A 22,831-nucleotide genomic window follows, 5' to 3' on the forward strand; every position below is an offset into this window, starting at 1 on the left:
GTGGATAGATTGGAGCAGGAGAGAATGAAAATTAGGAAATCTTCAGAAATGAAAGCTATAAATCAACATATATAGGGTAAAGTCAAAGCAATATCTAGAGTAAACTTTGAATTTTAGTGAAATTAAAAACAGACATGGAAAGTATTCAACTCAGTATGTTGGAAAGCATGTATCAAACAAACAAGAAGGCAATTGTGTTTGCTTTATGTCCTTGTCACAAATAACTGAGGCACAACTTGTACAGAGGAAAGGTTTGTTTTGCTCACAGTGTCAGAGGTTTCACTCCTTAGTCTGACTGCTTTGGGCTGACAGCACATTATGATGGAAGCATGTGGTAGAACAGCATCATTTCTTCATGACCAGAAGGCAAAACAGAAGGGACCAGAGTCCCTAGTCTCACCTGTTAAATTAGCACCACAGGGGGCTGCAGAGAGGGCTTAGCCATTAAAAGTTGCTCTTGCGCAGAATCCAAGTTCAGTTATTAAGTAGCTCACAACCAACTGTAACTCCAGCTCCAGGGGAACCAATGCCCTATCCTGGTCTCTGATGCACCTGAACTCACACATATACATGCACATATACACATGCACATACATATAATTTTAAAAAATCTTATTAAAAAAAAGTAGCACCACAGACTAGAATGAAGCTTCCAATACATGGCCTTTGGAGGGGCATTCCAGATCTATTAATTATAAAGACCAGACAAAAGTCAAGGAAGACATAGAAATTAATACATTTAAGTACTCATTCTTTTCCTTGTCATTAGTTTCTAAGTGAAATATTGTTTCTTAATTATGTATATATAATATATATCATTTGTTTTGGAACTAGGATTGAATACAATGCATTTTAAGCAATTGTCCTACCTGCCTATCCCCAGATCTATCCTACACCAGCCCCAGCCTGTCCCAGCCCTGTCCCAACCCTGTCTGTTGATACTTACTGAAGTTTCATTTATGACGAGAGGGTAGTTGTAGTTTATGGGTTTCTGGTTACCAACAGCTTGAGCTTAATTTCTTTTAGTTCTTTTTCTCTGATTTTTGTTTGCTTGCTCACTTAATCTATATAAGTTCCTAAGAAGAGTATGTTAAAACGTTTTGTTATGGGGCTGGAGTGATAGGTAGTTGTTAAGAGCACTTGTTGCTCTTACAGAGAATTGGGGTTCAGTTCAAAGCACCCACACAGGGTTCTCAACTATTTGGTAATGCCCCTTTCAGAGGAGAATCAAATGCCTCTAGCTTTTGCAGGTACTGCATGCATGTGGTGCACAGACACATGCAGCCAAAACACCCATGCGCACACACACACACACACACACACACACATTTTAATGCCCCTCCTCCCTGCGCCAAGGCTGCGCAAAGTGTCTCACCATAGGCCCTAGGTTCCATGCACTAGGGACAGGTCCCAGTCCCACTGCCTGGGGGCCCCCTAAACAGTTCAAGCTCTGTTTAGCATTTTTAAAAAAGAACTGGAAGTTGAATCCAGCACCTCATGCATGCTAGGCAAGTGCTCTTCTAGTAAGCCAACCTCATTAACTTTCATCTGTAATGAGGTCAGTTTTTCTTTTTTTAATAGTCTTGATATATTCCTTAGACTGTTCTAGAATTCAAACTTCTTGCCTCCATTTCCCAAATTCTGAAATATAGGCCCATGCCACCACATTTAGCCTGAGGTCAATTTTGACTTTTTTTTTTTTTCAGTGTTGAGAATGGAACAAACCCAAGTCTTTGGAAATGCTAGGCAAGGCCTCTGCCAGCAAGCTGCTTCCTCTGACTCTGCAACCAATTTGTATAACTGAATTTTCTCAAGATAGTGTTCATCTAATCTAGGTTTTCAAATGGGCCTATATAAAGTTGCACACGATAATTTCCAAGTGTTTTTTTTTTACTTCCTCCATATCAAGAGTTACTTTCCTTTGTAGTTTCTTGTTTTGTATATTTGTGCTCTCTCTTTTTTAAGAAAATTAGCAAAGTTAATTGTCTATTTTATTTGCTAGAAGAACAAAGATCCTACTTGCCGATTTGATCTGTTTTCTGCTCCTTAGTTTATTGACTAATGTCCCGTCTTTATAATTTCCTTCCTTTCACATTATTTTGATTAATTTTCTTGTTGTTGTTTTCATTGTGTTTTGTACTGAAAATATTTTAAAACTTTCATTATTTCTTAGTTATTAATAGAGGGATTTAGGTCTATGAATTTTCCTAGCTATTTTCTATTTAACCCATTAACAGATATAAATTGGAAACTATGTAATTTCTGTGTCTATTTCCATTCATAGAAAATGGTTTACTTTGAAAATTGTTGGTCTTAATGCCCATGCTACCAGGGTCCTGTTCAGAAAGCCCTTTCCCGGGCCTCTAAGTTCAAAGGTATTCCTTACTTTCTCCTCTACCAGGTTCAGGGTATCAGGGTTTATATTGAGATCCTTGATTCATTTGGAGTTGAGTCTTAGGCAAGGTGAGAGATAAGGATCTAGTTTCGTTCTTCTACATGTAGCTATCCAGTTTGACTACACCATTTGTTGAAGTAGCTGTGTTTTCTCCAGTGTGTTTTGTGGACCTCTTTATGAAAAATCAGGTGGCTGTAGAAATGTGAGTCTTCAATTTTATTCCATTGATCAAGGTATTTATTTTTATGCCAGTACCATGCTGTTTTTGTTGTTGCTGTTGTTTTTCTATAGCTCTGCAGTATAACTTGAAATCAAGGATGGTGATACCTCTAGCAGTTTTGTTTTTTAATTCAGGATTCTTTTAGATATCCTGTCTTTTGTATTTCCACATGAAATTTAAGATTAATTTTTCCAATTTCTATGAAAAGATTGAGTTGGAATTTTGATATGGGTTGTGTTGAATCTGTAGATTGCTTTTGAAAAGATGGCCAGTTTTACAATACTAATCCTACCAATCCATGAACATGGGAGCTTATCTCATTGGCCCCACAGCTATTTATAAAATCAAGTTTAAGGATGAGATAAACAAGTATATAAAACAACACAACAGGAAAGGAGAAAGCTAGAGATACATTGTTATTTAGATAGAAATCAGGTGACCAAAATTAATGACATCTAACATATCAGTGGAAGTGCCGAAGGAGGCAGCACCATGGAGCCGTCCGCCACAGAAACACTGAAAACTCAAGCAACATCTGCTAAAACCAACTTTGCCAGAACCCTGGAGAGTAGGCAATGGTTTGCTCCAGCCAGACAAATGCTAGAAAAGGCATCTTGAGAGTGGAAAGAGAGTTTTGTGGTGTATTCCACCCTTTCTCTGCCCAGTCAGCCACCCTGTGGCAACTGCATATTTTGTTCCTGCCTAGAACCTGGTCCCCAGTTCTGAAGGGAGCAATGTGTATCTCATTTGCAAAGAAGTGCAGTGGTTTCTATTTCATTTATTGGAGCTACCTAGAGGACTGACTGACAAGGGTGCTTATCATTTTTTTGCCTGATACACAAGCCACTGCAGAGAATCAGCGAGTGTCACTCAGCCACATCGGAAGGCAAATGACCTGCAGCTGCCTGGGGCAAAAATAGCTGAGGTAAAAAAGAGCCCAAGACTGGGGTATCTGAGAGAGAGCTACCTTGTGAAATCAGGTCATTCCAAAGCACCTCTTCATGCTAGGAAATCTAGAAAGCCTCAGGCATCCAAGGGCAGCTGACATGCTAGGGAAAGACCAAGAGAGACTGAGCCCTCACCTTGATGTGCAGTATAAACAGGAAGTGAAAGCTGAGACAGCTGGGAATACCATGAGCATAGGAGCCCAACACAGAACCATGATCACAAAGACTGAGAGAGGCTTCTTTTTGGTGCTTGAATTTGTGCTTATCCCATCATTGAGGCTGGTGAAGACGCTAAGGATGTTTTCAAGAGCAGCAGTCGAGAGAAGCTCTTCCTAGGCACAGGCATCTGTCACTGAGAAATGCCCGGCAGGGAGGAGCAACTCTTGGGGCTCTGCTTCTTAGCTATTCAGCTTTAATCTCTGAGACACTGGATCACAGGCAGTCAGATGTAGACCTCACCCCGCTCTCTGTGGGAGATCAAAGCAGCAGCTGCTTATCCAATTCCGTGAAGGACTTCAAAGGACTAAAAGCAGCTCACCCCTGCAGCGACCACAGTTGTGGCCCAGGACCTGTCACACACAGGCTCCCGAAAAGCAGTGTTTGGTTTTGATTTATGGTCACCCAGAATTTGAGGGCCACAGCCTCACTGTTAGTGTCTGTTTGGGACCCTTGGGTGGATGCTACACACATTACAAGTCTCTGTTGCCTACTGGACAGGCCTGGCTTGAAATGGTGAAGGACTCCAGGGAAGGTGACAGGATGCATGTAATTTGGACTCTGTCCCTCTGCACACAGTGCCAACCATGATGGATAACATTCCATTTTTCCTTGCAGGAAGGACATTCCCATGGAGCATGTGACACACAGGGACAGAGAACAGACCAAGAAAGTGGTGTACTCTGTGGTCTATGGAGCAGGTGAGCCATAAGGAAGGGCTGGGTTCTTGGTGTCACTCATCAGCCAATGTCTGTATGCCTATATTTAACTGTGCCATGCTTCAGAGAAATCACTCTGTAAATCCCTGTGTGTTATTTACACAAACACTGCAGTGGTATTTGTGTCACCAGACACCAGTCAAACTACTCCATGATGCTGACTTATAGCGCCATAGACCCTGTGGCGCACACCTTTGATCCCAGCACTCAGGAGGCAGAGCCAGGCAGATCTCTGTGAGTTCAGGCCAGCCTGGTCTACACAGCGAGTTCCAGAGCACCCAGGGTTACACAGAGAAACCTTGTCTCAAAAAACAAAACAAGAGGAGGCAGCAGAGGTGCAGAATGTGACCAGACCCTACCCCACATCTCACCACAGTGGCAGGCATCACTTCTATGCTTAGAAACACATCCCCAAACACACACCAAGGTTTTATAGAGTTCCATCACCCCAAAAGGGGCTCCGGTTGGATTTGGTTCTTCTCAGCACGCATTCAGTAATAAGCTGTCCTCTTTCTCCTCTTTCCAGAACCAGGAAATGTAACCCTTCTGTTTTCATCCACTCCCCCTCTTTTCTCCTCCACTCCCCAATAAGTCCGTCAGTAATTGTCTTGGTTAGGGTTTCTATGCTGTGAGGAGACACCATGAGCATAGCAACTCTTATAAAGGAAAACATTTAATTGAGGTGGCTTACAGTTCAGAGGTTCAGTCCATTATCATCATGGCAGGAGTGTGGTAGCATGCAGGCAGACATGGTGCTGGAGAAGTAGCTGAGAGTCCTACATCTTGCAGGCAACAGGAAGTTGACTGAGACACTGGGTGGTATCCTGAGCATAGGAAACCTCAAAGTTCACCCCCACAGTGACACACTTCCTCTAACAAGGCCATGCCCACTCCAACAAAGCCACACTTCCTAATAGTGCCACTCCTTATGAGATTATGGGGGCCAATTACATTCAAACTACCACAGTAGTGTTTTGTTTAATATTTTGCTTATGTGTATGGATATTCTGTCTGCATGTCCATCTGTGCACCATGTATGTGCACTTTCCCCCATAGACCAGAAGATGGCATCAGATCTGGGTGAACTGGAGTTACAGATGGTTGTGAGCTACCATGTGGGCACTGGGAATCAAACCCCAGTCCTCTGGAAAGAACAGCTGGTGTTCTTAACCACTGAGCCATCTCTCCAGCTCCTGGAGTGTTCTCTTTTCTCCCTTTGGGTCATGCTATAATAAGGACTGGTTCCGCTCAGAAGAGTCTTTGAGCTCTCCAGTCCCTTCCTGAGGAGCAGTCTACCTGCTGTCACAGATCCAGGCCTGTATGCACCTCTTTCTTGCTTTGGGCGATACTGCTTTGAACACACTGGGGCTTGTACATAGACCGTGAGAAGAGTCACCTCCTGACCACTGAAATGCTATGCTCTGTCAAAGAAAGCCAACAAAACTACATAAGCCTCAGTGTACACGCAGCACAGTGCATGTTTGTCACCCCAGGCTCCACAGTCTCTGTGACTGAAGTGCATGGATGTGCATCCCAAATGCTTCTTCTGGATCACAAATATTGTCTTGTCTAGACCCTTCCCAGTACTCATGGCTTTGCACTTGCCCTTCCCTTAATGGGAATGTTTTTCCCACATGCACAAAACTCATCCATCTTTATTCAACATTCCCCTTCTCAACCATCATCTACCACTGTACAAGTTACCCATACCTAGGCAGCAAGCTACCACAAAAAGCTATTTGTTAACTCACAGGTGATGTGGTGCCTACCCTGCGGGCTACATTCAGTGTGCTAACTGGGACTGTGGTATCATCTATGTGGTGCCATCTGAGTCCTGCTGGTATTCTACTTTCCTCAGCTTCTGTTTCCTGCTGGCCCCGTGGGTCTCTGGCATGAACTGCCTGCACAGTGACCACTTTACACTTCAAAGCCAGCTAGCTGCAAAGTACCAGCTACATACCTACTCACCTGGCCAGGGTAAAATGTCCATCCTGAGCATGAGCCCAAGAAGCCAGGAGTGCCCATCAGTTTTGCTTACTAACTAGTACAGAGAAGCACAAAGCACCCACTGAACAAATAGCAGTCCTTTGAGAACATCAGACTATAGGAAGTGTCTAGAAAGCACCGTGGAAACCAGTAATCAAACTTAGGGGAAGGTAACAGTCATGAATTGATGGTTCTCCTGTCCCATTTCCTCCTCAGGCTCTTCCTTACTTCCTCCTCCCCCAGCCCTCGGATTTCTGCCTTGGAAGAAAGCAGCATTCTGCCAGACAGATTAGAACTTGATGCCTTGGATCCTCCTGCAGATCTGCCATAAGCTCCAACTCTGCAGGCCCAATGTTGTCTCTACCCCCACCTCCACCCAGGCTCAAATCCCAGTCAATTCTGTCGACTTTTAACCTGCTGGTCTCAAAAGAAGCCCTGTACCTCTTTGCCCATCCCTTCGCCACAAAGGCTCTCCTAGGGTTGCTGGAGCTACAGTTGGCACAGTTAACTCACATCTCTGCCATCTGCTTCCTGTTTGTCTGTGTCCTATTTCAGGGGTGAGCTATATAGCTAAGCTTCCAGAGGTCTCCTGACCCTCCAAGCTGGAGCTGGCTCAGGAAGGCAGGAGGGATGCAGGGTGAACGTGTAATTATTCTGAGTGTTGCCTGGCCCTTGCCTCTCCGATAGTAGGGTCACCCCTTACCACAATAGTTGTATCCCAAAGAGAGATGGCCTCATAGCACCCACTGGCTCCTTCTGAGCTTTCACTTTATATTTTCTGGAGAGGAAGAGTGCCTCACTGTAAATAAGCAGTGAGTCATTAGCTATGATGCTGGTGAAGGGAGTAATTTGCTGCTTTTAGCCCTGGTGGTGACAGGGGCTCCCACCCTGAGCTTCTATCTCTATTGCTCTATTGTTCTTGCTCCACCTGACAGCTGGAATTACTGTGTATCTGCTGCTCAGTTCATGTCGTCTCTATCCCACCCCCTTATTTGAGCCAGAACCTTGCTGATGAGCAGGCTGAGGGCATAAGTGAATCACCAGGCTTCAGTGCTTCTGGGGCCTTGGGAAACCCAGTGGAGAGGCCTTGGACAGGCAGCTGGTGATGGCATGCAGGAGTGTTTCCACAGAAGCCATCTCTGAGTAACCCAGAAGCTGCTGATAGTAATGCTGAGCAGGGGAGAAGCATAACTCCAGTGCAACCTTCAGCTGAGTTATGTGATCATTATGATGACTGTGATGAGAACAGAAGGAAAAGCCACAGGGCTATGAGACAAGCAGAGAAGGCACTTGGAAGAGATGAGGGTATGCATGCCCAGCCACCTGCAGCATATGACAACCCTTCCTGGCCTCCTATGACCTCAAATTCGTGTACCCTATGTGTTATCTAGAATCTTGACCCAAGGTGGCTCACAAGTCCACTGCCTCTCCTATATCCAGCTGAATTCAGCATCTGCCAGCTTACTGGGTACCTCCTCTTGCTGGGCCTGCTTATAGCCATCTGTGCTAGATGATTTTTGTAAATCTGATACAGACCTAGACATATCCTGGAAAAGGGCATCTTAATTGAGAAAGTGCCTCCATGAACTTATAGGAAAGTTTATGGGATATTTTCTTGATTAATAATTGATGTAGGAGGCTCTAGCCCATTGTGGATGGTGCCACCCATGAGCAAGTGGTCCTGTGTTGTATAAGAAAGCAGGCTGAGCAAGCCATTGGGAGCAAGCAAACAGCCCTCTTCCATGGCCTCTGCTCTTGTTTCTGACTCCAGGTTCCTGCCCTACTTGAGCTCCTGTCTTGACTTCCCTCAGTGATGGACTGTTACCTGGAAGTGTAAGATTAAATAAGCCTTTTCCTTCCCAAATTGCTTTTGGTCATGGTCTTTATCACAGCAATAGAAACCCTAGCTAAGATAGGATCTCTGAGCTCAGCAGGACCCTAGTCTCTACTGGAAGTCATTCCTAATCCCCAGGCTTGCTGGACTTCTGCTTTCTAAGGGTTGGCTGCTGAGTGCTGAGTCCTCACCATGATTCCTCAGTGAACTCCATATTCAGATGTTGTATAATCTGCAGACACTTACTGGATGCATGCAGAATGCCAGACCCACCCTGTACCAGGAGGACAGTGTATAGGCTCATGCCTGCTCCCAAGCACCTGGCTCTGCCAGGAGAAATGCAAAGTGAAGCCAAGCCTCATACTTCGTGCCCTAGGGATTGTACTTATGATGGAGCCTTAGGACCTGGGGAGCTGCACAGAGCACCAATAACTGGACTGTATGGGAAGTTCTGTTCAAGTAGACCAGACAGCATTCCTGGGGCTCTCTGTGGCTAGGCACTTGCTCAGCCCTGGAAACAGAAATGCCCTAGTTACATTTCTGTTTGCTGTTATAAAATACTCTGCTGAAAAGCAACTTAGGGAAGAAAGGTTTTATTATACTTACAATTCCAGGCTATAGTCCTTTATTATTGCAGAAAGTCAAGGCAGCAACTTAGGCATCACCTCCACAGTCAAGAGCAGAAAGAGAGAAACACATGGATCCTTGCTTGCTGCTTGCTTGCTGTTCTTTTATACTGTTCAGAAGCCCTGCCTAGGGAATAGTGCTGCCCACAATGATCGGGTCTTCCTACTTCAGTCAAAATAATTACACATGGACATGCTCAAAGGCCAGCCTGATCATAGATAAGTCCTCAGCTGAGGCTTTCTTCCCAGGTGATTCTACTTTGTGTCCAGTTAACAATTAAAACTAAGGAGCATAATCTGCCCCTTAACTTGACACGCAAGCACTGTAACTTTCTACTCCTTGACCTGAAAGTTTCATTTTAATTTTATTTTTTATTTTTAATGATTTATTTATTTTTATTTTATGTGCATTGGTGTTTTGCTTGCATATATGTCTGTGATGGTATTGGATCCTTTGAAACTGGAGTTACAGACAGTTGTGAGCTGCCATGTGAGTGCTGGGAATTGAACCTGGATCCTCTGGAAGAGCAGCCAGTGTTCCCAACTGCTGAGCTATCTCTCCAGCCCTCATATTAATTTTATAATGTAAAATACAATCCAACTCCAAAAACCTCTCAAAGTCTTCAAAAATTCTAGCACTTCAAAAGTCCAAAGTCTATTTTAAATTCTCTTAACTTTAGGCTCCTACAAAGACAAAAACAATTTTCATACTTCTAAAACAACAACAACAAAAAAGCTGGGCGTAGTGGCACACGCCTTGAATCCCAGCATTTGGGAGGCAGAGGCAGGTGTATCTCTGAGTTTAAGGCCAGCCTGGTCTACAAAGAGTTCCAAGACAGCCAAGGTTACACACAGATAAACCCTGTTTCAAAAAATCAAAAAAAAGAAAAAAAAGTTCTTCCAAAAGAAAAAAGCCAGGGCATAGCAAATGAAAAATTACACATAAGCAAACCCAAAATCCAGTATAGACCCAAATTTTATACCTCAGTGTCTGACATCCAAGGTTTACTCATAATAATGAGTAAATGAGTAAACCTTCTGGTTCCCAAAGGGTCTGGGCAGCCCCACTTCTCCAGCTCTGCCATCTTCAGCACACGTAGTTTCCCTGTTAAGCAGCTCCATTCCGTACCTACAGATATCCTTGGGTATACACCCTTTGGTTCTGGACTCTCCAATATCTTGGGGTCTTCATTGCAACTGAGGTCTCACCTTCACCAGTGGCTAGTCAAGCCCCCCTTCAGGGATTCCAACTCTGTCACAAGGTGCCAAGCCTCAGATGTTCTCCTCGACCCCTTCATGCCTTCAAAACCATTACCACATGGACAACTCTTACATTGCCAAGTTCTGCTGAAGTGTAGCCTACCCCCCCCCCACTTTTTTTTTTTTTTTTTTTTTTTTGGTTTTTCGAGACAGGGTTTCTCTTGTAGCTTTGCGCCTTTCCTGGGACTCGCTTGGTAGCCCAGGCTGGCCTCGAACTCACAGAGATCCGCCTGGCTCTGCCTCCCGAGTGCTGGGATTAAAGGCGTGCGCCACCACCGCCCAGCCCCCCCCCCCACTTTTTGACCACAGCTTATCAGCTCTTGTGTGCTGATGCCGAGAAAATACTTTTCTATTAATCCAATGAATCATAGAAGGTTTTATCTTCATGGTGGCAATCTTATTGACAATCACAGCTGATTCTTCAGCCCATGATCAACACACAGTTTTTTAACCAAAATATTATGCAAATAGCTTTACCTCAGTTAATAACAAAGTCCTTGTTTCCCTCTGAAACATGATCTGGGCCTCCTCTGTCTATATTACTTTCAGCAGTCTTACCTTCAAAACTCCTATAAGAATGGCCCATTAAAACATCTGCAACTCCAGTTCCAGAACATCCAACACCCTCACCTGATGTTCTGATTTCCACAGGCACCAAGCATGCACATGGTTCACAGATAAGGCAAAACAGTCACACACATAAAATAAAATGAAACTGAAAAAAAAAAACATTTAAAAAGAATTGCCCATTAAGTTCTTCCCAGATAACCGAATGGCCTTTTCCACCCAAAGTAATAAATGCTTCCACATTCTTCCCATAAACAATCCGAGGCATAAAAGCTACATGCTCAGGTCTATTGCAGAACATCCCACTTGTAGAAATAGTTTCTGTCCTAGTAACATTTATGTTACTGCAATAAAAATACCCTGGAAAAAAAGACAACTTATTAATTTGGGATTCAGTCTAGAATTCCTAAACATATAAAGAAACTGGATACCTTGATCATAGTCAAGAAAAGGGCACTCATGACACCAGACCTTGAGATGACCCAGATGTTAGAATTCTAGACAAAGACTTCAAAGCTGCTCAAGAACCTAAGGGAAAACATGCTCACAACAAATGGGGGAAAATAAAATATGCCAAATAAAAAGAGCCAAATGATAACTCTAAAGCTGAAATTAACATTATCTGAAATTAAAAGTTCCCCAAATTAGTTTAATAACACATGGGAAATGAGAAGACAATTCCTAGTCCCTCTGTCTGACCTGGATAAGGGGTCCAGTCACTGTTCATTCCTTTCTTAAAGCCAATGGACTTGTGTATTCCAGTGCTGTAGCTGAAAGTGATGATCAGAACTTGATGGCAGAAAGAATTTTTGATGATTTGTTTTTTAGTAAAATGCAGCAAAACACATAACAACTTTATTGTGGAGACATCACACTATCTTCATTAAGCTCTAAAGGGAATTTCAGAGTTTCTAATTTCCAGTAAAATTCATATCAGAAAGACCTAGACATGGACAGAGGACCAAGGACTTCAGGTATTTGTCCTTCTCTATTGGGAAAAAAACTAGCTCTCCACTCTTCCAAGCAAACCACTTGAAGCCATCTGCTCTTTCATGGCCCCACGTGTTCAATAATGCTGCCATTAGAACTCCTGGAGGTTTCTGTAGGTGGAGTTTTCCCATCCCAGCAGCTGCTTCCAAATTACCACACAGAGGCTTATATTACTTATAAGTGCTTGGCTGGTAGCTCAGGCTTGTTACTAGCTAACTCTTACAGTTTACCCATATTTCTTATCTATGCCTTGCCATTTGGCTTCGTACCTTTTCTCAGTATGGCCTGCCCATCTTGCTCTCTCTGCATCTGGCTGGTAACTCCTAACTCTGCCTTCCTTCTTCCTATCATTCTCAGTTTGGCTTTCCCACCTAACTTCCTGCCCAGCTACTGGCCTTTCAGTTTTTTGTTAACCAATGAGAATAATACATATCCACAGAGTACAGAAGAATGATTCCACAGCAGGTTTCACCTGGCTAAGGCCAGGAGTGGCCTCACTGAAGAAGGAATCAAAAAGAGATTCTGAGAAGTCAGATAGTTCCTCTTCTAAGAATCTCTCCTGATTTTCACAGACAGAGAGCTCAAGCCCTGAGCCATGGTTTCTAGGCTAAGTGTCTGAAGGCCTCTTAGGTACCCTTTTTGTAGCCAGTTCAAAGTTCAATGAGGCCAGTAATGACCTAGTAATGACCTTCCCAGGAATCAGCTCTTGGAATCCCTCAAACACTGTTACCCCTAGAGCCCAGGACTTTCCCCACAATACTCCTGTTAAGCAAAGGACCTGGTACCTATTCCTGGAGGAAAAATAAAAGAGAATGATTACACATTAAATACCAAATAGAAACTACACTTGGCTAGGGTTTGGTTCATAGGATTCCCTGACCAATCTTAGGGCTAAGGATTAGGCTAAAGACTGTTTTTCCCAATTCATGAATAAAGAAACAGATTTATTGAGAGTTAAGCAACTTCTGCAAGGCCACCAGAACCTCCTGTGGGTGACCGAGCTGAAGTCAGATCCAGGCCTGTGTATCCCAGTACCTGCACCTGGTGAACATGAGGCTTCTGTGCTGTGCTAGAACCTCGTACCACTTCCACGGAGACCTTCCCCACTTCACTGCAGCTACTTCACAAGAGCTTGGCCTCTTTCAGGAGCAAAACACTGATCTAGGTCAAAAGCATGTATTCTAAAAGAAGAATGCTAAGCATAGGGGTTCCTGAATACCATGTTTCCACATTTGGTAATCAGCTCTGCCTTCCTTGTTCCTGTGGCCCTGCAGCTTCCCCCAGTTCTACATGCAGATCTTCCATTGACTGAGAGCAGCACTGAGTCTGTTTCCAGCCTCACATGCAGCTCCTGGCAGATAGTCAAGACTGCTGAGGATATAAGTGTTTAAATGGCCCTCTCCAGGTCAATGGCCATCCAACATCTAGTGTGGAAAGCCCAAAGCCAATATTATCCAAACCAACCTCATAAGGCCCACACCGCCAATGGGCCCTTATTTGCCACTCTGTCCCTGAGGCCTGCAGTTAGCTCATTTCCACACACCATGTTCTCATCTGATACGGGTTAGGCCTGGATTCTGGTTGTTATGTCTTCCTGATTCACAGGGAAAGAGCGGCTTGCTGCTTGCCTTGGAGTCACTGTTCTGGAAGCCACCCACTTTTTGGAGAGATTTTTGCAAAAGTACAAGAAAATCAAGGACTTTTCCCAGACAGTTATTGCCCAGTGTCATCATGCAGGTAAGCCAGCTGCAGCCAGGCCTCTCCTCCTACAGCAGACAGTGATGTCCACAGATTCTCATTTTGTGGCTGTGTAGATGGAAGACAAGTGAGTGTATGGGTTACTGAAGTTAGGTGGAGGTGACTGGGAGAGCCATCAGCCTTACTGGATCAACAGGGCTGAAAGACACCATGTGGAAAAGAAAGGGCTAGAGCTAGGTTCAACCTGTAGCAACAAAATGAACAAGCTTGAATTAACATGATAGCTACACATATAGGTAAAAATAGACAGATAAAGCCCTACACTTGAAAGCTAATTGGGCATGGTGGTGCATGACTTTATTTCCAGCATTCAGGAGGCAGAGGCAGGTGGGTCTCTGTGAATTTGAGGCCAGCCTGGTCTACAGAGCTAGATCCAGGATACCCAAGGCTGTTACACAGAGAAACTCTGTCTCAAAAAACAAAAACAAACAAACAAACAAAAAGACCCTGAAAGTGGAGACCATATATTCCTGCAAAAGGCTTGTAGCCCATTTATACAGTATCTCCACAAGAAAAGTATGTCTGTGAACACAGCACAGTAAGTATGCAGCTTTATACACACTCTGAGTATGCCTTCTGTTCTCTGTTTGTTTGGAAATGCATTGAAATCCTATGTAATTTTAGAATATATATATATATATACATATTCTAAATACACACACACACACACACACACACACACACATATATATATATATATATATATATATATATATATATATATATCAATAAAACAAGTCTCACCAAAAATGTGAGACTTAGCTACATATATGCTTTAATTGGAAATAAGAGAATAAAATAGTATTTTTTTTATTTTTTATTTTATTCATTTCTTTGCGGGGGAGGGGAGGTTTCCAGACAAGGTTTCTCTGTGTAGTTTTGGTGCCTGTCCTGGATCTTGCTCTGTAGACCAGGCTGGCCTCGAACTCACAGAGATCTACCTGGCTGTGCCTCCTGAGTGCTGGGATTAAAGGCATGTGCCACCACCACCCGGCGTATTTTTTATTTTTTAAAATATGTATTTATTTAATTTTTATGTGCATAAGTATTTTGCTTGCATGTGTGGTAAGTGTATGGCATGTGTGATGTGTGATTGGTGTTGTGGAAGATGAATAGGGCATTGGATCCCTTGGAACTGGAGTTACAGATGGTTGTGGGGTACCATGTGAATGCTGGGAACCAAACTCAGGTTCTTGTTCTATCTTTTTTTTCTCTCTCTCTCTTTTTCTTTCTCCTTTTCTTCTTTTCTTTTTTTTTTTTCAGGTTCTCTTTTTGCAAGAACAGCCAGTGTTCTTAACCACTGAGCCATCTCTCCACACCAAGAGTGTTTTTATTTGGGGGGGGAGGGGAGGATGACATTAGTGTTTTATTTTTATTTATTAAGAAATTTTGTATTCATTCCACATATCAACCACATATCCCTCCCTCATCCCTCCTCCTACTCCCCCCTAGGGATCCCCCCCAGGCCACCCTCCATCCCCTCCTCCGAAAAGGTATGGTCTCCCATGGGGAGTCAGAAAAGTCCAGTACATTCAGCTGAGGCAGGTCGAAGCCCCTCCCCTGCATCAAAGCTGTGCAAGGTGTCCCACCATAGGCAATGGGCTCCAAAAAGCCAGTTCATTCACCAGCAATAGATCCTATTCCCACTGTCAGGGGCCCCTCAAACAGCCCAAGATACACAACTGTCTCGCTTGTACAGAGGGCCCAGTCCAGTTCCATGCAGGCTCCACAGCTGTTGGTCCAAAGTTCATGAGTTCTCACTAGCTTGGTTTGGTTTTATCTGTAAGTTTCCCCATCATAGTCTTAATGCCCCTTGCTCATAGAATCCCTCTTCCCTATCCAAGGGTTTTTTTGTTTGGTTGGTTTGGTTTTTTTTGTTTTTGTTTTTGTTTTTGTTTTTTGGGGTTTTGTTTTGTTTTGTTTTTTTGGTTGTTTTTGTTGTTGTTGTTGTTTTTTTTCGAGACAAGGTTTCTCTGTGTAGTTTTGGTGCCTGTCCTGGATCTCTGTAGACCAGGCTGGCCTCAAACTCAGAGATCCACCTGGCTCTGCCTCCCGAATGCTGGGATTAAAGGCATGTGCCACCACCGCCTAGCTTCCAAGGGTATTTTTAAAAGAGATATTTGTAACTGTGGATTCAACACACACACACACCAAAAAAATAAATAAAATATATAAATAAATAAAATAAACCTTAGGAAAGATGTAGGTGGAAGTTTGTGTGCTGTAACCACTCTCAAATAACCACTCAGAGGCTTAATATTAATTGTAAATGCTCAGCAGATAGCTCAGGCTTGTTATTAGCTAACTCTTACACTTAAATTAACCCATATTTCTTATCTATGCTTTACCACATGGCTTGGTACCTTTTCTCAGTGCGGCATACCCATCTTGCTCTCTCTGCATCTTCCAGCAATTCTCTCACTCTGCCCTTCTTCATCCCAGTATCCTTGGTTTGATTGTCCCACATAACTTTATCCTGCCTTGCTATAGGCCAATCAGCTTCTTTATTAACAAATGAGAGTAATACACATTCACAGTGAACAGGATTATTCCACAGAGAGAGAGCAGTGGAAATTGCAGAAGGAAGGAAATAAATGGAGGATCACATATTAACAAGCAGCAAGGTTAATAATTAGTGCAGAGATAGCATTCACAAATCAGTACTAACAGGATGAAAAATTAAAATTGGATTGGGCTGGCAGGACTTCTCATTCCTAAATGTGAGCTCTAGCATGTACCCCCAGGGTAGAGCAAACACCTGTAGTTCCCAAATGCTCTCAGGGACTCAAGAGATTATAGCCTAGAGCCTGTGCTCATCCTCATAAATTCTGAGCAGCTGCCACAGGCTTGTCCTTGGCCTTCCTGCAGATGTCATCAGGCAGCATCTGTGCCCAGTTACCGCCTATTGGTCAAAGGGAGCCTCCACAAGCCCCCAGCACACTTAGATCCCAAAGCTCACTGCTCACTCAGACCATCGTCATTGCCCCACATCCCGCAAGCCTCTGACCCTGACCACTGTCTGCCCAGGAGTCTCAGTAGAAATTAAAATACTGTCTATTTGAAATGATGCAGTAGTACCCAGTGTTGAATAGAACATAAGGAGCCAGTGTCTTCTCACATGTTACAGATTGAAATATAGTCACAATATAGACTCTTCGGTAACACAAACTGCATATTGGGAGTGATTTTTAAATGTTGTCCATAAAGCTACTTATGTAATCTTCACAATATTTAAGAAGTGGGTGATGAAGAAAAGAAGTGGGTGATGTGGTGAAATATTGTGCACCCTAATGAAATTTGCCTGAATATCAGAGAACAGAACAAGCCACCAGATTAAACACAGAAGCCAGGCAGTGGTGGCACACACCTTTAATCCTAGCACTCGGGAGGCAGAGCTCTGTCTGGATCTCTGTGAGTTCAAAGCCACCCTGGACTACATGAGATTGACTCAGTCTAGGAGAGAAACAGAACCAGGCAGTGGTGGCACACACCTTTAATCCCAATACTTGGGAGTCACACACCTTTAATCCCAGCACTTGAGATCTCACACCTTTAATCCCAGTATTTGAGAAGCACACATGCCATTAACCCCAAAACTAGGAAGGAAGTGATGGCTGGGCAGAGAAAGGTATATAAGGTGTGAGGAGACAGGAACTAAAGGCGTTTTGGCTGGAGAGCTTTTGGCTGAGGACTCAGAGGCATTAAGTGAGAGGATTCATGGAGTTGGCAAGGTGAGACTCAACTGTGGCTTGTTCTTTTGTCTCTCTGATCTTTCAGGATTTACCCCAATATCTGGTTCTGGGTTTTTTATTTAAAGACCATTTAGATTTTGTGTTACAGGATTATGGTGCTGCCACCATTTTACAACAGAATCAAATGAATCAGCAAGAGGTCCAGTCAGTATCTGAATCACAAGGCCACAAGTAGAGTGACCACAGTTTCAACACTCTTCTCTGGTACAGACATCTTCTCTCCTCCTTGTACTACACTTTCCTAAAGGGATGTGGAGTGATAAAAACCCAAAGCATACTAGAATAATCACTTGGTTATTGGCCAAGATTTGCTGGATGCCTGGCATGTGTCAGTTACCATGCCAATGCTAAGGACAACAGCTTTTCACTCTTTCAGACTCACCTTTTGGCAGGTGAGACAGAGAGCCCATGGGATGCAAGAGACATTACATCCTATGCATGGAAGAAACAAAAGGGTTTCAGGGCAGAGAGAGGACTCAGAAGAGCTGACAGCTACATCTTTCCTGAGGAGGTGACCAGGGCTAGGACCTGAAACATCAGGGAGGGCCTAGGAAAGTGTGAGCAAGTGGAAACCTGAGCAGATGTATGGACAAGAGAATAGATGGAGCCGATCAAGCCCAGCCCGTTCATAGCACTTTACATGGCAGGCATCTGAGTTTTATCTTTAAAAATTAGTCCAGCAGCACTGTTGCAAGAGATTTGGAGAGTCTGAAGTCAGAGCTACAACCAGAGGACCGTCTAGGAGCAGCAAAGGTATTAGGTCAGTAGCAGAGATGAAATGAGGGAAAATTAACAGAGATGTCACTCAAGCAGATGCCAGAGAAGCTGGGGCTCAAACTTCTTCTGGCTGCCAATGCAAATGGGGTCAGGCTCTCTCCCTGGCTCTCTTCCCTCCCCAGCTCAAATGGTTACAGCCACACAAGTTGCTCCTAAAGCCTCAGAGAGGCCAGGCTCACAGCTTGTTCACATGGTTGTATCTTACTCAAAATGCACAATTGTCCAAACTAAGATATCTTGACTACAGTCAACCAAGACTGCTGCTGCTTTTGCCCCAGGTTCCTCTACCTCTCCTTCCCATGTCTGGTACTTTAGAGTGACCACAAGTCATTTTAAAAATTTAACTGGGGGTGAGTGGGTGAGATGATAGATTCCTGTACCAATATTTGCATGGCTCACCATTCACTCCTAAGTGTGTGGTGGAGGGATGCCAGGTGTCCTGACATGAGAATGACTTCCAGAGGGTTGCTTCCATGTAGCATGAATCTTAAAAGTTCTTTTTAATAAAATCAAACCTGAAGCCAGTTATTGGGGTCAATGCTGGTAGATCAGAGAGACAGAACAAGCCACAGCTATCTCACCTTGCCTCAGCTGGTCCTGTTTCCTCAGACTGGAAGCCTCTGAGTTCTCATCCAGAATGAATCTCAGCTGAACTGTGTTGCTCCAAAGCCTGAAAGCTTAACCAGCCAAATGCTTAACCAGGCCAAATACTTAACCAGCCAAATGTTTCTAGTTCCTGGTCCTCACGCCTTATATATCTTTCTGTCTTCTGCCATCACTTCCTGGGATTAAAGACTCACTCCCTGGGATTAAAGGCGTGTGTCACCATGCCTGGCTGTATCCTTGAACACATGGATTTCTGCCTCTGGAATGCTAGGATTGAAGGCGTGTGCTACCACTGCCTATCCTCATGTTTAATATTGTGGCTGCTCTGTCTCTGGCCCCAGTTAAGTTTATTAGCATGCACAATATTTGGGGGAATACAATACCACACTTCCACCCTGAGCACACAGTAGCACTACAGATAGAAACTCATCCCCAGTGCTGGAAGTGCTGGGTAGAGTAAAAACAAGGTTTGAAGCATGTATAGTCAGATGACATCCACTTTGGACCACAGTGGAGTCACTCCACAGGCAACCTTACAACAGGCCAAAGTCCAGAGTTTTCAGATACTTCGTAGTGAGTATCCTATTGCTGTAGGTGTTGAAAAAAAGTTGAGATGAATCCTGTAAGTGCCTATGTCTGCAGGCACACAGCACAAGGCAGGAGAAGCCCTGTACAGAATAACCACTGGGAGCAGCCAGCAGGATGGTCCAGGAGTTCATATAGGCCAGAGTTAACTCACTGGATACCTGATCCATCCAAAAAATGCCTCACAGGGGCCACACCTTATAGCTCTATGGAAAGATTACTCTAACTTCCTCACCCTCAGCATAAAGATAGGCCTCAAAAGTCAAGGATATATACAAATGATGTAGACCTGCCAACACAGCCGAGGATAGAGAGCAAAGACAACATGAAGTCTATGATACCCAACATCCAGTCACAAGCTATGGACATGTGAAGACATGGGAACCAAATGTGCTGAGTCAGAAGCATAGTGCCCTGTCCTTGTTTTCCATGTCATCATGAAGTGGAGGTCCTCAGAACCTTGTCACTCCATGATGATTACATTGTATCACTTAACGTAGAGGTGAGAGACTCTAGGTTTCAGTACTTAACATCTACCGCCAACACCAAAAAGTTATAGATTTTATATGTAGAGAATTCTTCTGATCCTGAAACCTAGGAACTCACCAGTGGAAGATTTGCTTCTGACCCACACTAAGTTAAAACAGAAGTCCTCGCTGGGCGGTGGTGGTGCACGCCTTTAATCTCAGCACTCGGGAGGCAGAGCCAGGCAGATCTCTGTGAGTTCGAGGCCAGCCTGGACTACCAAGTGAGTTCCAGGAAAGACGCAAAGCTACACAGAGAAACCCTGTCTTGAAAAACGAAAAAACAAAACAAAAACAAAAACAGAAGTGCTCACTGCTCAGGAACATGTGTAACCTACTGAGAGAGCTATTCTTGGTTGTCAACTTGACTACATCTGGAATGTACTAAAACCCAAACATGGAGGGCACAATTGTGAGGGATTTTTGCTTTATTTGAAGTAGGAAAATCCACTTCTAATTCAGATCGTTGAGGTAGGAAGACAACTCCTTTAATCCAGATCATTTGATCTGGGACACCCCACCTCTAATCAAGGCTACACCCTTTGCTGGAAGTCTATATAAGGACACGGAAGAAGGAAGCTTTTGTTCTTTGTGTGCTTACTCTGGCCTTGTTAGCAAGTCTGTTCCTTCACTGGCATTAGAGCCTGCTTCTTCTGGATTCCAGTGTATACTAAAGAACAGATGAAACAGTTTCATGGACTGAACCCCTATTGGATTCTTGGACTTTCTGTTCACAGCCAGCCATTGGATTAGCAACCTGTAAGTCATTCTAGTAAATCCCCTTTCTATATATAGAGAGAGGTTTTTTTACTCTAGAAAACCCTGACAATACAGATTTTAGTACCAGAATTGGTTCTAGAGCAACAGAAGTATAAGGATGAATAGGCTTTTCAATTTGTCAATATCTATGGTTGCAAAAGCCTCTACAACCTCTTCCCTTGGGAGCTTGGAGAGTACTAAAAGCCCATGGTGTGAACTTTTTTTTTTTTTTACAAACTTAAGGAGACAAATGTATTAGATTATCCTGATTCACTAGTTGTGGCAATTGATTTGGTGACCCTGTATCTGAAACTTGACAGTTTGGGGAAAACTAAGAAAATGATGATGCTGGTCAATTGTTCTTAGCATCTCTGGATAAGCTGACAAAGAATAGGGATAAGCTCCATGATAAAAACCAACCAACTTCTAGCATCTCAAAATACAGTGAAGGACAACAAAGAATTTAGTGATTAAACTGACCAGCTCCAGATTCCCACAAACAGTCGAAAAGTTTCTAAGTGTGCCCTAGAAGAGAATCTTCTCTCCAGCAGCCACAGAGCTCAAGTTGCAGAAAACCAAACCAAAGCCCTCATATAAGGCTGGCTGAATTACAGCAAAAAGTTAAGTCCCAGCCTCAGATGGGTGTCCGCAGCTAAAATAAGGGCATTAATTGGTAAAGAATGGGATCCCATGACGTGGGATAGGGATGTGTGGGAGAAACCTTTTGAAGCTGAGAACTTTGAGCCCTCAGGTTCTCAAGGGTTTATCTCTCCTGAAGAAGTAGTCTCTCTACCTTTAGCCCCATCCCTTGAAATATAGCCTTTTTCACCTTTGACCAAGGAAATTAATTCTTCATTGTCTGCTGCTAAACCAGCGGGACTTTTTCTGAAAGAGATGCCAGGTAAGACAATACTGATGTCCCTCAGGACCCACCAATAGTTGCCTCTAGAGCAGTGATTCTCAACCTTCCTAATGCTGCCATCCTTTAATACAGCTCCTCATGTTGTGGTGATCCCCAATCATAAAATGATTTTTGTTCCTACTTCATAACTGTGATTTTGCTACTGCTAGGAATCATAATGTAAATATCTGTGTTTTCTATTGGTCTTAGTAGACCCCTGTGAAAGGGCTGTTCAACCCCCCTGGGGGTTGTGACCCACAGGTTGAGAATCATTACTTCATACCTATAACCAGACTTAAAGCAGGCTTCTAGAGGGGAGGTAGAAAGTGTGGTCCATGAAAAGGTGTGCTACACTACTAAAGAGATTAATGAGTCTGCTAATTCATTCAAGCAGAAGTCCGAGGAATATGTGTGGGAATGGATTTTAAGGGTGTGGGATAATGGTGGAAGGAACATAAAACTGGATCAGGCTGAGTTTATGGCTCTCTGGGTGGAGATTCTAGGTTTAATGTGGAAGTTTGCACAGTTAAAAGAAGTGTTAAAAGTTTGTTTGAATGGTTGGCTGAAGCATTTATCAAAAGATGGCCTCCTAGAAGGAGTTGGAGATTCCTACTATCCCATGGCTTAGTGTTGATGAAGGGATTTTAAGGCTCAGGAAGATTGCATTGCTAGAGTGGCTACACTGTGTAAAACCTAATCCTCCACAGTGGGAAGACCCAGAAGACACGCCCCTCACTAATCCTGTAAGACACAAAATGGTGAGAGAGGCACCAGCACATGTGAAGAGCTTCGTTGTCACCCTTTTTCTTGTGTCAGACCTTAGGGTTGGAGATGCTGCTGCTCAGTTGGATGAATTAAATGGCCCCAAGGTAGCAGGGGCCAAGTGGCTGCACTGAATCAACCAAGGCAAGGTGATTGTGGTGATTTGAAAGAAAATGGCCCCCAAAGGGAGTGGCGTTGTTAGGAGGTGTGGTTTTGTTGGAGGAAGTGTATCACTGTGGAGGCGAGCTTTGAGGGCTCATATATGCTCAAGCCACGCCCAATGAAACAGTCTACTTGCTGGTGCCTGCATATCAACATGTAGCAGCTCCTTCTCCAACACCATGTCTGCCTGCATGCCACCATGTTCCCTTCATGATGGTAATGAACTAAATCTCTGAAACTGTAAGCAGTCCCCTCAATTAAATGTTTTCTTTTATAAGAGTTGCTGTAGTCATGGTGTCTCTTCACAGCAATAGAAATCCTAAGACAGTGATCGTAGTTATTGTAATGGGCAGCACAGACAAGTAATGTCCACAGTGGTCTGCTCCATATTGGTCAGCACAAGCAAAGTGAATTTTATGGTGACATGACTCATATGGACCTTTGTTACTGGCTAATCAATCATGAGGTTTCTAGGCATGAAATGG

General features: G+C 43.7%; 1 protein-coding gene across 7 annotated transcripts in view; it reads left to right on the top strand.

Annotated features, from left to right (window-relative positions):
• The window catches only part of Poln (DNA polymerase nu), a 152,314-nt gene that overhangs the window by 116,183 nt on the left and 13,300 nt on the right, over window positions 1–22,831 (top strand). For all 7 annotated transcript variants that reach the window (XM_052736194.1, XM_052736197.1, XM_052736196.1 and 4 more), the window contains 2 exons: window positions 4,397–4,479; window positions 13,366–13,497. In XM_052736194.1, coding sequence (XP_052592154.1) covers window positions 4,397–4,479; window positions 13,366–13,497 — 215 coding nt within the window. The remainder of the gene's footprint in view (window positions 1–4,396; window positions 4,480–13,365; window positions 13,498–22,831) is intronic.

Source organism: Peromyscus californicus, unplaced genomic scaffold, assembly GCF_007827085.1.
Source record: "Peromyscus californicus insignis strain IS unplaced genomic scaffold, ASM782708v3 Scaffold_13__1_contigs__length_99412109, whole genome shotgun sequence".
Classification (NCBI taxonomy): Eukaryota; Metazoa; Chordata; class Mammalia; order Rodentia; family Cricetidae; genus Peromyscus; species Peromyscus californicus.